General features: G+C 39.1%; 2 protein-coding genes across 2 annotated transcripts in view; one reads left to right on the top strand and one right to left on the bottom strand.

The window, feature by feature from the left end:
• CHST7 (carbohydrate sulfotransferase 7) overlaps positions 1–6,798 on the top strand; it is a 56,402-nt gene extending 49,604 nt beyond the window's left edge. The window contains exon 2 of the mRNA XM_049871299.1: positions 5,451–6,798. The gene's annotated coding sequence lies outside the window, so the exon portion shown is untranslated. The remainder of the gene's footprint in view (positions 1–5,450) is intronic.
• A 6-nt stretch (positions 6,799–6,804) lies between these two features.
• The window catches only part of SLC9A7 (solute carrier family 9 member A7), a 280,631-nt gene continuing 274,342 nt past the window's right edge, over positions 6,805–13,093 (bottom strand). The window contains exon 17 of the mRNA XM_049871328.1: positions 6,805–13,051. Within this exon, the coding sequence (XP_049727285.1) occupies positions 12,800–13,051 (252 nt within the window). The 3' untranslated portion in view covers positions 6,805–12,799. The remainder of the gene's footprint in view (positions 13,052–13,093) is intronic.

Below are 13,093 nucleotides of genomic sequence, written 5' to 3'. Positions count from 1 at the left end.
TCCTGGTCACTGAAGGGAGGGTGATTCCCCCTGTCAAACACAGAAGCTCCATGTTGGGTGTTGGGGACCCTTTGAGACCTTACGCATGTGTCTCTTCCTTATGATGATCTTGAGTTGTATCCTTTTGCTGTAATGACTTCCACGAATTATGTGAGTTGTTGCAGTGAATTATGAAACCCAAGGGCAAAGGGGGAGCCAGCAGGTGAAAGTGAAGGTGTCACATGGAATCCCAAACTTGTGGCTGGTGTCTGTCTCTTTAGCTGTCTAAAGGACTGTATCCTTTTCGCCTGTCAGATCTGACCTTGCTCCAGGTGGCTAGGATCAGAGAGTGAGTGTGCTGCATGGGCAGCTGCTATCAGAAATGATTGAGAAGTAGAAAGGTAGGGACTGGATCAGTCTTCATATTTTGAGGATCGGATTCATGCTAATTCTTATCCATGAATATGATCATCTGTTTTTATTCATTCTGCCAGTCTCTTTTAGTTTGTATATTTAGCCATTTACATTTAGTGTAATTGTTGATATGTTAAGGCTTAATTCTGCCATTTTATTATTTGTTTTGTGTTTGTTCCCTTTGTTTTCTGTTTCTCAACTCCCCTTTTCCTGCCTTCCTGTAGTTTACTTGAACATTTTTCAGAATTGCATTTTGATTTATCTGCAGTGTTTTTGAATGTATCTCTTTATATGCTTACTTTAGCGGTTTCTTTAGATAATAGATTATACATAATTTATCACACAGCCTACTAGTGTCAACATGTTATTACTTGGAGTGAAGTGTAGAAACCTTACCTCCATTTAGGGTCCTTTATCCTTCCCCCTTTATAATATAATTATCTTAAGTATCTTCTCTCTATGTATTGAGAACCATACCATACAATCTTATAATTTTTGCCTCAACTATTAAACGTGATTCTGCCTAAGCGCCCATCAACAGATGAATGGATAAACAAACTATGGTACATACACACAGTGAAATACTGTGCAACAATAAAGAACAATGATGAATCTGCAAAACATCTCACATGATGAATCTGGAGGGCATTATGCTGAGTGAAATATATCAATCACAAAAGGGCAAATACTGTACGAGACCACTATTATAAAAACTAATTAGAAGGTTTACATACAGAAAGAAACAATCTTTAATGGTTATGGGGGGGCTGGGGAGAGAAAACACTAACTAGACAATAGATAATTGGTAACTTTGGTTAAGGGTAAGACAGTACACAGTACGGGGGAAGTCATCACAACTTGATCAAGGCAAGGTCATAGAAGCTTCATTAGACACATCCGGACTCCCTGACGGACTGAGTCACTGGGCTGAGGGCTGGGGCCATGGTCTCAGGGAACATCTAGTTCAATTGGCATATCATAGTTCATAAAGAAAATGTTCTACATCCTACTTTGGTCAGTAGCGTCTGGGGTCTTAAAAGCTCGTGAGCCACCATCTATGATACTCCATGGGTCCCATCCCATCTGGAGCAAGGGAGAATGAAGAAAACCAAAGAAACAAAGGGAAGATTAGCCCAAAGGACTAATGGACCACAACTACCACAGACTCCACCAGACTGAGTCCAGCACAACTAGACAGTACCTGGCTACCACCACCAATTGCTCTGACAGGGATCACAATAGAGAGTCCTGGACAGAGCTGGAGAAAAATGTACAACAAAATTCAAACTCACAAAAAAAATACCAGACTTACTGGTCTGACAGAGACTTGGGAAACCCTGAGAGTATGGCCCCAGACACCCTTTTAAGTCAGTACTGAAGTTACTCCTGAGGTTTATCCTTCAGCCAAAGGTTAAACAGGTCTATAAAACAAACAATAATACACATACTTCAACCATGTATATGAGACTAACTGGGCACACCAGCCCAGGGGCAAGAATAAGAAGGCAGGAGGGGACAGGAAAGCTGGACAAATGGAAATGGGGAATCCAAGGTTGAGAAGGGGAGAGTGTTTTGACCCATCATGGGGTTGGCAACCAGTGTCACAAAATGATATGTGTATTAATTGTTTAATGAGAAACTAATTTGCTCTGTAAATCTTCACCTAAAGCACAATTTAAAAAAAAAACCTAAGAGGAAAGGATAAAAAAAAAAAGAGGAAAGGATAGTCTCTATTTATTCATATTTTTACCCTTTCGGTTGTTCTTTCTTCATTTGTGATGTTCAAGTTTTGTTCTTTTATTATTTCCTTTTTATTGGAAAAACTTCCTTTAGCATTTTTTTACAGCAGTTTTGAACAATTTTTCTTAGTTTTCCTTCATCTAAGAATGCCTTTATTTCACCTTTATTCTTGAAAGATACTATTATTATAGAAGTCTGGATTCACAGTTATTTTTTTTCAGCACTTGAAAAATGGTGTGACATTTCCTTCTGGCCTCCATGGTTTCAGATGAGACATCCACTATCATTCAAATTGCTGTTCTCATAAGTAATGCATCATTTCTTTCTAGCTGCTTTCAAGATTTTTTCTTTGTCTTTACTTTTCTGAAGTTTGATTATGTGTTTTGGTATGTATTTCTCTGGGTTTATCTTGTCTAGGGTATGCTCAGCTTCTTGAATCTGTAGGTTTGTATCTTTTGCCAAATTTCAGGTAATTTCCAGCCACTGTTTCTTCAAATACTTTTTCAGCTCTGTCCTCTCTGGAATTCCAATAACACAAATAGTAGATCATTTATTGTAATCTCACAGGTCCCTGAGGCTCAGTTCATCTTTTTTCACTATATTCAGTTGATCAGATTGGTTAATTTCTATTCTATTTTCAAGTTCCCTAATTCTCTACTCTGTTATCTCTGTTTTGCTATTGAGCCCATCCAATGATTTTTTAAAAAAATTTTTTGCTTATTGTACTGTACAGGAATTTATATTTGGTTGTTGTAACATTTCTTTCTTTACTGAGACCTTTTGTTACAGATTGAACTCTGTCCCCCCAAAAATGTGTTATCAACTTGGTCAAGCTGTTATTCCCAATATTGTGTGACTGTCCACCATTTTGTCATCTGATGTTTTTCCTATGTGTTGTGGTTCCTACCTCTATGATATTAATGAGGCAAGATTAGAGGCAGTTATGTTAATGAGGCAGGACTCAATCTATAAGATTAGGTTGTATCTTAAGCCAATCTTTCTCGAGATACAAAAGAGAGCAGAGAGACATGGGGACCTCATATCACCAAGAAACAAGAGCTAGGAGAATAGCGTGTCCTTTGGACCCAGGATCCCTGTGCTGAGAAGTTCCATGACCACGGAAGATTGATGACAAGTACTTTCCTCCAGAGCCGATAGAGAAATCCTTCCCCTGGAGCTGACATCCTGATTTTGGACTTCTAGCCTCCTAGACTGTGACAGAATAAATTTCTCTTTTTAAAGCCATTCGCTTGTGGTATTTCTGTTATAGCAGCACTAGATAACTAAGATACCTTTTTGAAAAATTTGTTTCAATGTATCTTTTAATTGCTCATTGAAGTATTTTTATGATGTTGTTGTGTGCTGTCATGTCAGTTCTGATTTATAGTGACCCTATAAGACAGAGTATAACTGCCCCATAAGGTTTTCTAGGCAGAAATCTTTATGGGAGCAGGTCACCAGGTCTTTTCTCCTGTGTAACTGCTGGTGGGTTCAAACTGCTGACATTTTGGTTGGCAGCCAAGTTCTTAACCATTGCACCACCAGGGCTCCTATTTTTGATACCCCAAAAAAACTCATTGCCATCAAGTCCATTCTGACTCAGCGACCCCACAGGACAGAGTAGAAATGCCCCATAGGGTTTCCAAGAAGCGCCTGGTGGATTCGAGCTGCCGACCTTTTGGTTAGCAGCCGAACTCCTAACCACTACGCCACCAGGATTTAGGTACTTTAAAATCCTTTTCAAATAATTTCATTATCTGTCATCTCAGTGTTGGCATCTGTCCACTGTCTTTTCTCATTCAAGTTGAAATTTCTTTGGTTCTTGGTTTGACAAGTGATTTTTTCATGGTCATTTAGGGTATTATGAGTCTCTAGGTCTAATTTAAATAGTCTATTTTACTACGCCTTACTGACACCACGCTGGTGGAGGAAGGGGTGCACCACCTGTAACTGCCAAGTGTGAGTGGTAGTCTGGAAGTCCTGGCTTCCAAATAGGCCTCTGCTGACAGGAAGGGGGGATTTTTTTTTCTGTAGTACTTGGCTGGGATAAGGTGGATATAATAAAAATATTTCTGTCTTTCCAGGCTGACTCTTGGTCTTTTAACTACAGATAACAGACTTTTCTTCGGGGTACTTTTTTTTTTTGTCAATGACTATTGGTGTTTCTAGCCTGCTGGCTTCTTCAGTGCCCATTACAGGATATTGAGAAGGCAAAAAGGGAACTCATGGCCATGTTGTTCTTTAATTGCCAAGGTCCCTAGTCAGTCTACTTTCTTGTCTCCATCCTTTAAACTTGTTTTATCTTTGTTTCATATATTATGTTCAGGGTTTTAGCTGCACTTTGTGGGAGCAATAAGGAGACGTGCATCTATTCCACCTTGTCTGGAACCAGAAGTCAGCCCATCTGGAAACTGGTTTTTATTAAACTAAACTATACTGAAATTAAGTTGATTCTTTATGTAAATAACCTGTACTAACAATACTAAAGATTTATAGAAAGGGCTAAAGGAATTTATAAAATTACCTTTTCCTTAATGTGTGAGTCTTTATTGCACATTTTAAACCATCCTGAAAGTGCTTCTTTCTCAAAACTTACATTACTAGTTCTCTTAAGCTAATGGACAGTTTCACCTCATTAGAAAATAATACCAAATTTTTTACACATTCAGGATCGGGGAAGGTTCACAAGAAAGTGAGAAATTGTTAGCAGAAGTAGCACAAATGTACCCAGAGTCAGCCTACCCTCCACTACCCACACATATAGTAACTCAAGTAATGTGTTTAAATGAAAGAAAAAGTTCAGCTGCCATGAGGTAGGACTCTGAACTCATTGCTTATATACAGCCTTGTTTTACAGAACAGTTGATTGTTCTTGGCATGATTCATTTCACCAATATGAACCCATACACAAGTGAAGAATGGATGGTTACATGGTTGGTACCTAACGGTAGTTTCAATCACAGCACCCCCATACTCACCCTCCCAGCAGATCCCAGAAAGCTGAATTCTCCTCAACAGGTGCTCTACAGCAGCAGCTGTAGAAAACAGTAATGCTGACAGAAGTGGCCCCATCTTTTATCTTTACCTTCACCAGACAAATACCTCTTGAGTCACATTTTCTCTTGGTTTGTCTTCACAAACTAGAAATGACAGATACAGATTTGGTATGGATTTCCAGCATTGGATAGTGCAGTGTGGATAAGGAAGATTATAGGTTTCATATTTAAGAGGACTTACATCATCAGGGTTTAACAGGCTTCCTATTTATGAATTTATGTGTTCTGAAGTTCAAACATCCTTTGTTCCTTCCCTTCCAGGTCAGTTACCATGAACTGAGGCACTCAGTGTGCTGCCCCACCACTGAAGAAGCAGTGCTGTGGAGACAATCCACCATGCTGTCAGAGGCTGAAACTTGACTTGGTACCAACTCTGTACAACACTGCTGAGCAGGAATCTTGTGAGCTGTTAAATAATGATGGGCACACAGGCTGAGATGAAGTTTCCAGTAAGGAAGTGACAGTGCGATGTGGACAATTTTGGCCATAAGAAGAACTTTAGTTCCCAGCCTGAACCTGCCTCCGCTGGAGCCATTTGAACAACATGTCCTCACAACAAAGAGGAGATGTGATTTGGTACCATTTCACATCAGCAAGTGTCTGGACAAAAGCATCAATGTGAATAAGGGCCAAGTGCAGTCCTGTCTCTCTCGATTAAATTACTTAATATTAAATAAAAGTTCTGAGTGGTAGTGTTTTAAACCTGACTTACTCAGCTCTCTTTCAAATAGATCCCCTGGTTAGAACTTATTAAAAAACAGTATTTTTTATGTCCCTGGGGTAGGAGAACCCTAATGAACTGAAACACATTTTTATTGCTTTTAAATTATTCTATCTGGTGTTTTTGTAACTTTGGAGTCATGTTAATGACAGGATTTTTTGTTTTGTTTTGTTAGAAAGCAGCATTTATGATATAATTTAACAGCATGGGGTCAAGTAAAAGCCAGTCTGCATACAAAGGAATACAAAGACTATGAAGGAAACTGTATATTGGGTTTAAGAATCTTTGGAATTATCCATTAACAACCTAAGCGTAAAGCTGAAATGCCAAATCCACTTGCCTAAATCTTACAAATTGGTGTTGCTAATACTCAGGGTTTTTTAATACTCAGTGATGCTTTGTACAGGGTTCTACACTCAAAGCCTGTAAAAGACTTATAGGTCAGGAGAAATCGTAGGCAGAGGTCAGGTTTAATGTATTTCTTTTAACCCTAAGGCACATTTTAAAAATTTCAAAAATCTGTTGCCATGATTTTTCAACCCTATTTTAAAACTGAATTTCTTCAAGCATCTAAATCAGGAGTCAGCAAAAACTTTCTCTGGAAAGGGCCACATTGTGGGCTATACAGTCTCTGTCTTAACTCCTCAGAGCTCTGCTGTCATTGCAGCATGAAAGCTTTCACACACAGTATGTAAACTAATGACTTTATTTACAAAAATAGGGCTAGATTTGGCCCATGGGAGGTAGTTTGCTAACCCCTGGAGAAGAATAGCTTCCACCCAGAAAAGAACTTCCTTGATAAAGAAAGGAAAAAAAGAAGACTAGGAATAAAATCAGCCTTTTCTGCTGACAGATGATACTTTTTTAAAACACAAAACAAGATTAGCTCAGCCAGTAAATCTTTTTATTTTCAGTTTTAAAAAAGCTTTGAGAAAAATTTGTTAAATATCAGTAAAGCGCAGGAAAACGTGGATAGCTTTAACAATATCAATCTAAACATACGCACAAAGGCAAACATTAAGTAAAATGATAGGGAGAGATACCGCTTTAGGGGCTTAACTGCAGTTTTCCTTATTGCACAGAAAAATTGCTGATAACGCTAGATTTTCACAGTTATAACATACTTTAATGTTGAGATTTTTTAAAACCACCCATTTGTTACTGCTGAATGGAAGGAGAGAACAAAATTCTCCCCAATTATAGTATGTAAGTGTCTATAAACGTTCTCAGAAGATCACATCATCCCATGTTAAATTCATCCAATTCTATTTTTAAAAACTGCTTTTCAGCTACTAAATGAATCCTGGTGAACTTCCCGTTTACTTAATCATTTTAATAAACCAAACCAAACCCATTTGTAAAACTTCTAAGGAGGAAGTACAAGCTGTATTTTCTGTATAAATAAATAAATAAATAAAAGACAACCTAGGAGGAGCTGACCCTACTATGAAATCACTTTAAATGAGTGGTTCCATACACTTAACACCCAACACAACTGAAAATCATTCCTGTGCTTCTCCAAAGCCCTGAAATGGAATAACTACAAGAAAAATCGGCCCCTACACATCCATGCAATTAGACCACCACCCAGGAACACTTAGATCTTAACTCTTTGTAAGTGCTTTAGATGGCAGCTCTTGAGTTCTTCGTGCTACTTATAAGTCCTTTTCTGAGTTCCTCCAACACATAAAGGACCAGATAATTTTCCACTGGCAAAGAGTCCATTTGACCATGATGTTTGGCAATTCTTTTAATTCCTGTTAAAAAGTGGCCACCAGAATAAGAAAGTGACTTCCCTTATGTGTTCTCATATCTGCCTCAGACCTTTTCAGAAGGTGCCAGAGCAGGCTGACCTTCCTCCTCGTCTCCTTTCTACAAGGAACAGTTTTCTGTCTGCTCATGTAACAGAAAACCAGCTGCCTGTTTATTCCATCTGGGCCATGGTTATAGCATACCCTACTTGCAAAAATAAAACCAACATCAAAAACTTTGGTTTTGCTCTTTATAATTTTGGCTAGCACTAAGTAAAAAATCAAGATGTGTTTGTTAATTAAAATCTCTGCCTATGAAAATTGAAACTGGAAAAAATGGTTTATTTCTAGGTCTTGTTTTGAAAGATAGTCCAAGAATCTACTTGATTTTCCTAGTTAGACACTGGCATTGATTCCTAAAGTATTTCTCTGTCTTATTAGGTTTTAGAAAGGGGGAAGGTGTTTTCAGGTATCAAAGTGGTGAAAGCAACATTCAGATGGGTTACTTCTAAAATATAACTCTTGGCCACTAGATACCTTCAGCTTACTGTATCAGACACTCGCAAGCCAGACTCTTATTTAAAAAACTACATATGAGATCAAAACTCAGTAATACCATTCTAATGTATTTGACAGACTAACTCCTGTATTAACTAATCTAAGAACATCAAAAAGCAGGCGTGAAACTTGTCAAGTCCCCCACTTCTGAAGTGGAATAAGAAGTCATATACTTATTAAATCAGCAAGCCGACTTTGCAATAGCCCTCATAATTCCAGATCACATTTAGAGCTGATGGTAAGATTGGCTTTCTGATACATCTCTTAGAACTCACAATGGGGACCAAGGTAGGTTTCCAAGTGGATGATTTTCATCTCTGATGAGTAGCTTAACTGCCCTGCCACTGGCCTTCCCTAAGTGCATCAGTGGTGTTTCTACAGTTGGAAATAACTTGTTCACATTAAATATCTGACAAGAGTACATTAGCTTCCACTGAAGACAAAGAAAAGATGTGATGGAGGAGGGATGGTACACAGAATAGACCTCCACTTTGCCCTAGTTGAAATGTCTATGGATGGCTGAGATAACATTTTTCACATTTTCTAAAGAGATGTCATTTGTCAGTCAAAGAACAGAGGACATTTTAAGGTCTAGAGAACACAGCCTAAAGAACCCCTTGCCGTTTGCTTGACAAAATGTTTGATGTCACAGTGTGATTTTTGGCTTCAAGGCATCAATGCTTATTTGTCTGGGCACCCTAGTAAGTACCCTGGATGATCAGAGTCCATTTAATCATGTATGCCCTTCCGATACTTGTTTCCTAAGAAGAAATGCAACCTTAAATAAATTCCAAATTTCCTTCTCTAGAAGTAGTTTAGATTTCCTTATAATCCCCAAAAAGAGTATTAAAAGAAATGACAAGAATTTTGTTATTCCCTTTGTCAAAGTGTTATACAAAAATGTGCATCTTCCTAATTACCTGCTTCCCACACTGACAGCCACCATCTGACAGCAAAGCAGTCACAGCCTTCCACTTAATGTGGGACCTTTTCCCTGGCAGTAAGTGGGCCCACCCTTCATTCTGAGGAATACAACATGGATTTAAGCATGGGAACAAGTAGAGTCTGAAGAGAAGGAAAGTCTTTGACTGCAATACTAGATGAAATAGAAAAGATAGCTTCCAAGAAACTTTCACATTAGTCAGTAGCTCAGTTAAGACGAAACCTTTTTTCCATAAATGGGGACAAAGATGAAAGGTTTTAAATTCTCATACATATACTTATCACCCTTCTCCCCCCGCCTTCATGCTTTAAGGTTTTCAAACATGACATTTTCGGTTGTACTTTATGGAGTATGTTCTTCACAGCTGCCCAATCTGTATTATTGATCAACATGGTTTGTTCCACTTGACTAACAATTTTAAAAATCCCTAACTTGCTAGGCCTTTTCTTCAAATAAGGTTCCAAATAAGAGTCTACTGCAGGCTCTTGACTAAAGGCTCTCAACCCTTGCTGCCCATTGGGACCTCCTGAGGTTCCGGAACAAAGTATGGATGCCCAGGCCCCACCCCAAACCGACTGAATTGAATCTCTGGTGGCAGGCCCTTGCATTGGTATTTTGGGAAAAAAAAAAAAAAAACTGGCCAGATTTGAGAACCTCTGCTCTAGAACATTAGACTGATGAATTGCCTGCCATCTTCCCCTCTCCACAACTCAGAACAAATGTTTATAATGTGACTTTTTTACCCTCTCAGAAGAACTTTGTTAAGCTGCGTGTACCATTACTCATCAGTTTCAATCTAATTTTATGTGATTGGCAGCAGGTAGTTCACCTTGAATTAAATGGTTTCTGGGCTTTGTCTGCAGCTTAGGCATAATGCTTCTAGAGTTGGAACCATTTTGATGAATGGACTCACCTTCCCAGAACCCCTTGAAAGGTCAGGATTATTCCCCACATCTTACAAACAGAAAAATTAGAATTATTGGTCAAAGTGACTTACCCTGATCCACTCAATAAAAAACGTAATCAAATAACTATAATCCTAGCTAAATTTTGGTCATAGCTAATATCTATTTTTATACTGAAGTATGGGTCAGAATAAAATGTTTGCTATGAAGACTATGAGACCCTCTGGGGTAAAACACAACAATCTATGCATTGACCTAAGACTAGGATGGGAAACTCGGTGGTTATTTTTCCTTCCTATGAGGCTAATTTCTTACGATTTGCTGAAAGTTTCCTAGAAGACCCAAATGACAACAAACCCTTAAGGTTAGTGGGGACAGGATGTATCCTACCTGGTTGACTCTTAAGAACCATCATCAGGGTTTTTCTGTTAGCTTCTTTTCTCCAAAATTAATGTAAATAAATAAGCAACATATGAGAAAAGCTAGGCTTTATGAAAAGCCAACTACCCTATCTTCTACCCTGTCCAAAAAAAAAAAAAAAAGTCCTCACCTTTTAAGTTTATATGGCATAACAGTCATTACTGAGAATACTAAAGAAAAACTCCTGTGCTGGTTCTGGGCCAGAGCACATACATCCATCTCCAGCCTTCTGTTAAGCCTGGCAGCTGCTGTCTGTAGCCTGAAAACCCACTGCTGTCTAGTCGATTCCGACTCATAGCGACCCTATAGGACAGAGTAGAACTTCCCCATAGGGTTTCTTAGGCTGTAATATTTACTGTGTTCGAACCACTGACCTTTTAGTTAGCAGCCAAGCGTTTAATCACTGCAGCCTGAGACCACAACATAATAACCTCTTTTCCGGGGGCTCTCTAAGAAAGCTGTTTCCCTGGCTGTCAGTTGTAGGTTTTCTTAAGTCCTTCATTAGCCTAGGTAGCTCTGAGGCCTCATGGGGTTAGGTAAGTTGTTTAGCTTTTTTCAAGTTTACAAAGCCCATGGACAGTTATAAAATCAAAATGGACTTTATTGTAGAGAGAAAGGAAACAGGACTGTCTGATATAAAATTCATTCAATTATATTGAACCGTATGAAATTGTCGTTTCTGTTTTTCAAAAATGGTTGGGTATCAGCACTTTCATATGGTTCATACTAATTAATTTTTCTTGGTTTACACAAGACCATAGAGTGTAAAGCAATGTCTTATTTAAAAATTAACCATTTAAAATGAGTTAAGAAGATTAAATGTCTGATTTCATTATGGGTGTACTTGATTGGGACACTATTTTGTTTTTTACCATAATAAAAATGACATGTATGAAAGCATTTTTAAAAATTGGATTGCCAAATGTGATAGCACTAAAGCATAGAGACATGGGGAAAAACTCAAACTTTTCCAAGAATTCTCAGTATTTCACTTGCTTTAGGTAAGGGCGGGTAGAATAGCTTACCCTGAAATAATCCAGACTAAAAAACTAAGTTTAACTACACCCACACATTAAGCTGATGCAAGTCTCCCCAGATGCCTTCTCAACATGGCACTCAGTGGTGTGAAGACACCTGGATTCTTGAAAGTATTTTTATCTCAGAGTATCCAGAACCTTCAGTGGGTTGGATAATATTGAACTTTCCATTAACTCCCCTCTGATTCCTCATGTGGCCACTGAAATCTCACACGTTCACCAGCTCAAAGTTTGGAATTCTACCCAGTCTTTAGAATACTACCTTGCATTCTCTTTGCAGTAAGATTTCTTTCTCTTCTCTAAATACCAAGCCTTTTGCTCCTCAGGTTGCCTTCCCTTCCCCAGGTAAAAGCATCCCATAATTTCAGTGTGATTTCTAAATTCACAGTAGAGATCTCAGTCCTATTAAATCATTTCCCTGTCATGCCCTCGGAGCAAAGTTCAAGTATCAGGCTGTCAGTTCATAGGGTGGCCCTCAAGAGTTGAATTATTTTTGCAGTGTTATCAGCAGTTTGCAAATACCTCCTGTCCTCAGATTAAAAAAAACAACTGTGTAATACTTTTGCCTTTGGTTTTAAACATTTCAGTAACTGCTTCTTTATGGAGATTTCCAGAGAAGGAGCTATAATTATTTCCCCCATGTTGAAATGTTCACAGATATATTTTCCAATCTCCAGCCTAGACGGAACACAGGTAGCATAAAAGTCAGGAATGCTGATATGAGGTTGCAGTCCTGCAGACTTTGTCTCTGGAGCCTCCAATCAAATTGACTTTTCTTGTTTTCTGTCCCATTTAACACCAGCGTCCTATAATCCTTGCAGGTCTAACCTCAGTTGCCTTCCTTTGTCATCTTCTAGCCTGTTCTCCCCTAACGTCCCCTCCTAGAGCCCAAGCTAGACTAGCACTGCTGTGTATTAATATGAAGCCTCTCCTGGGAGGAATCCCCAACACCTGCCTCAGTTTATTCAGATATTGCAGGTGAGTGAATTAGGAGTCCATTAAAGCATGCTATTTTGTTTGTTTGTTTAACTCTGAAATAGCTCACTACTATGTGAAAAAGTGGAAATAGGTCTGCATTTGTCTTGATTTAGAAACACTTTAACCACCATCTGCATCTTGGGTTAAATTTTAAGTGTTAAGATATCTTCAGACCCCAATAAAATAGAAGCATTAGTTTAGTTCTGTCAACACCCCACCTCAAACAACACTGGGGCCTGCGACCATCATCACCCCACCGGTGGGCCTACCCCATCGGTTCAGGGGCTGGGAGGAAAATCATGCATTATCCTCCAGAGGAAATACTAGGCGGGTACCGCGGCTTGAAACCTTTTGGTCCTCCATTCCCAGGTCCCGTTCCAGCACTTCCTCAGAGCTGCTCTTTGTTCTGCGGCCACCCTCGAGGCTTGTGGAGGCCGTGTGGGAGCCTGAGGAGCCATTCGCAGTCACTGTGCTGTCCCCGTAGGTCAGGGTGAGGTCGCCCTCAGTCAGGATAAAATCGGAGTCTTCCTCTCGCAGTGGCTCTTGGTTCTAAAAGGGCAACCAACAAAATCAATGGGAGACTGCTATCTT

This window comes from Elephas maximus, chromosome X, assembly GCF_024166365.1.
Source record: "Elephas maximus indicus isolate mEleMax1 chromosome X, mEleMax1 primary haplotype, whole genome shotgun sequence".
Classification (NCBI taxonomy): domain Eukaryota; kingdom Metazoa; phylum Chordata; class Mammalia; order Proboscidea; family Elephantidae; genus Elephas; species Elephas maximus.
Note: the sequence above shows the minus strand (reverse complement) of the source record. Positions and strands in the feature narration are given on the sequence as shown.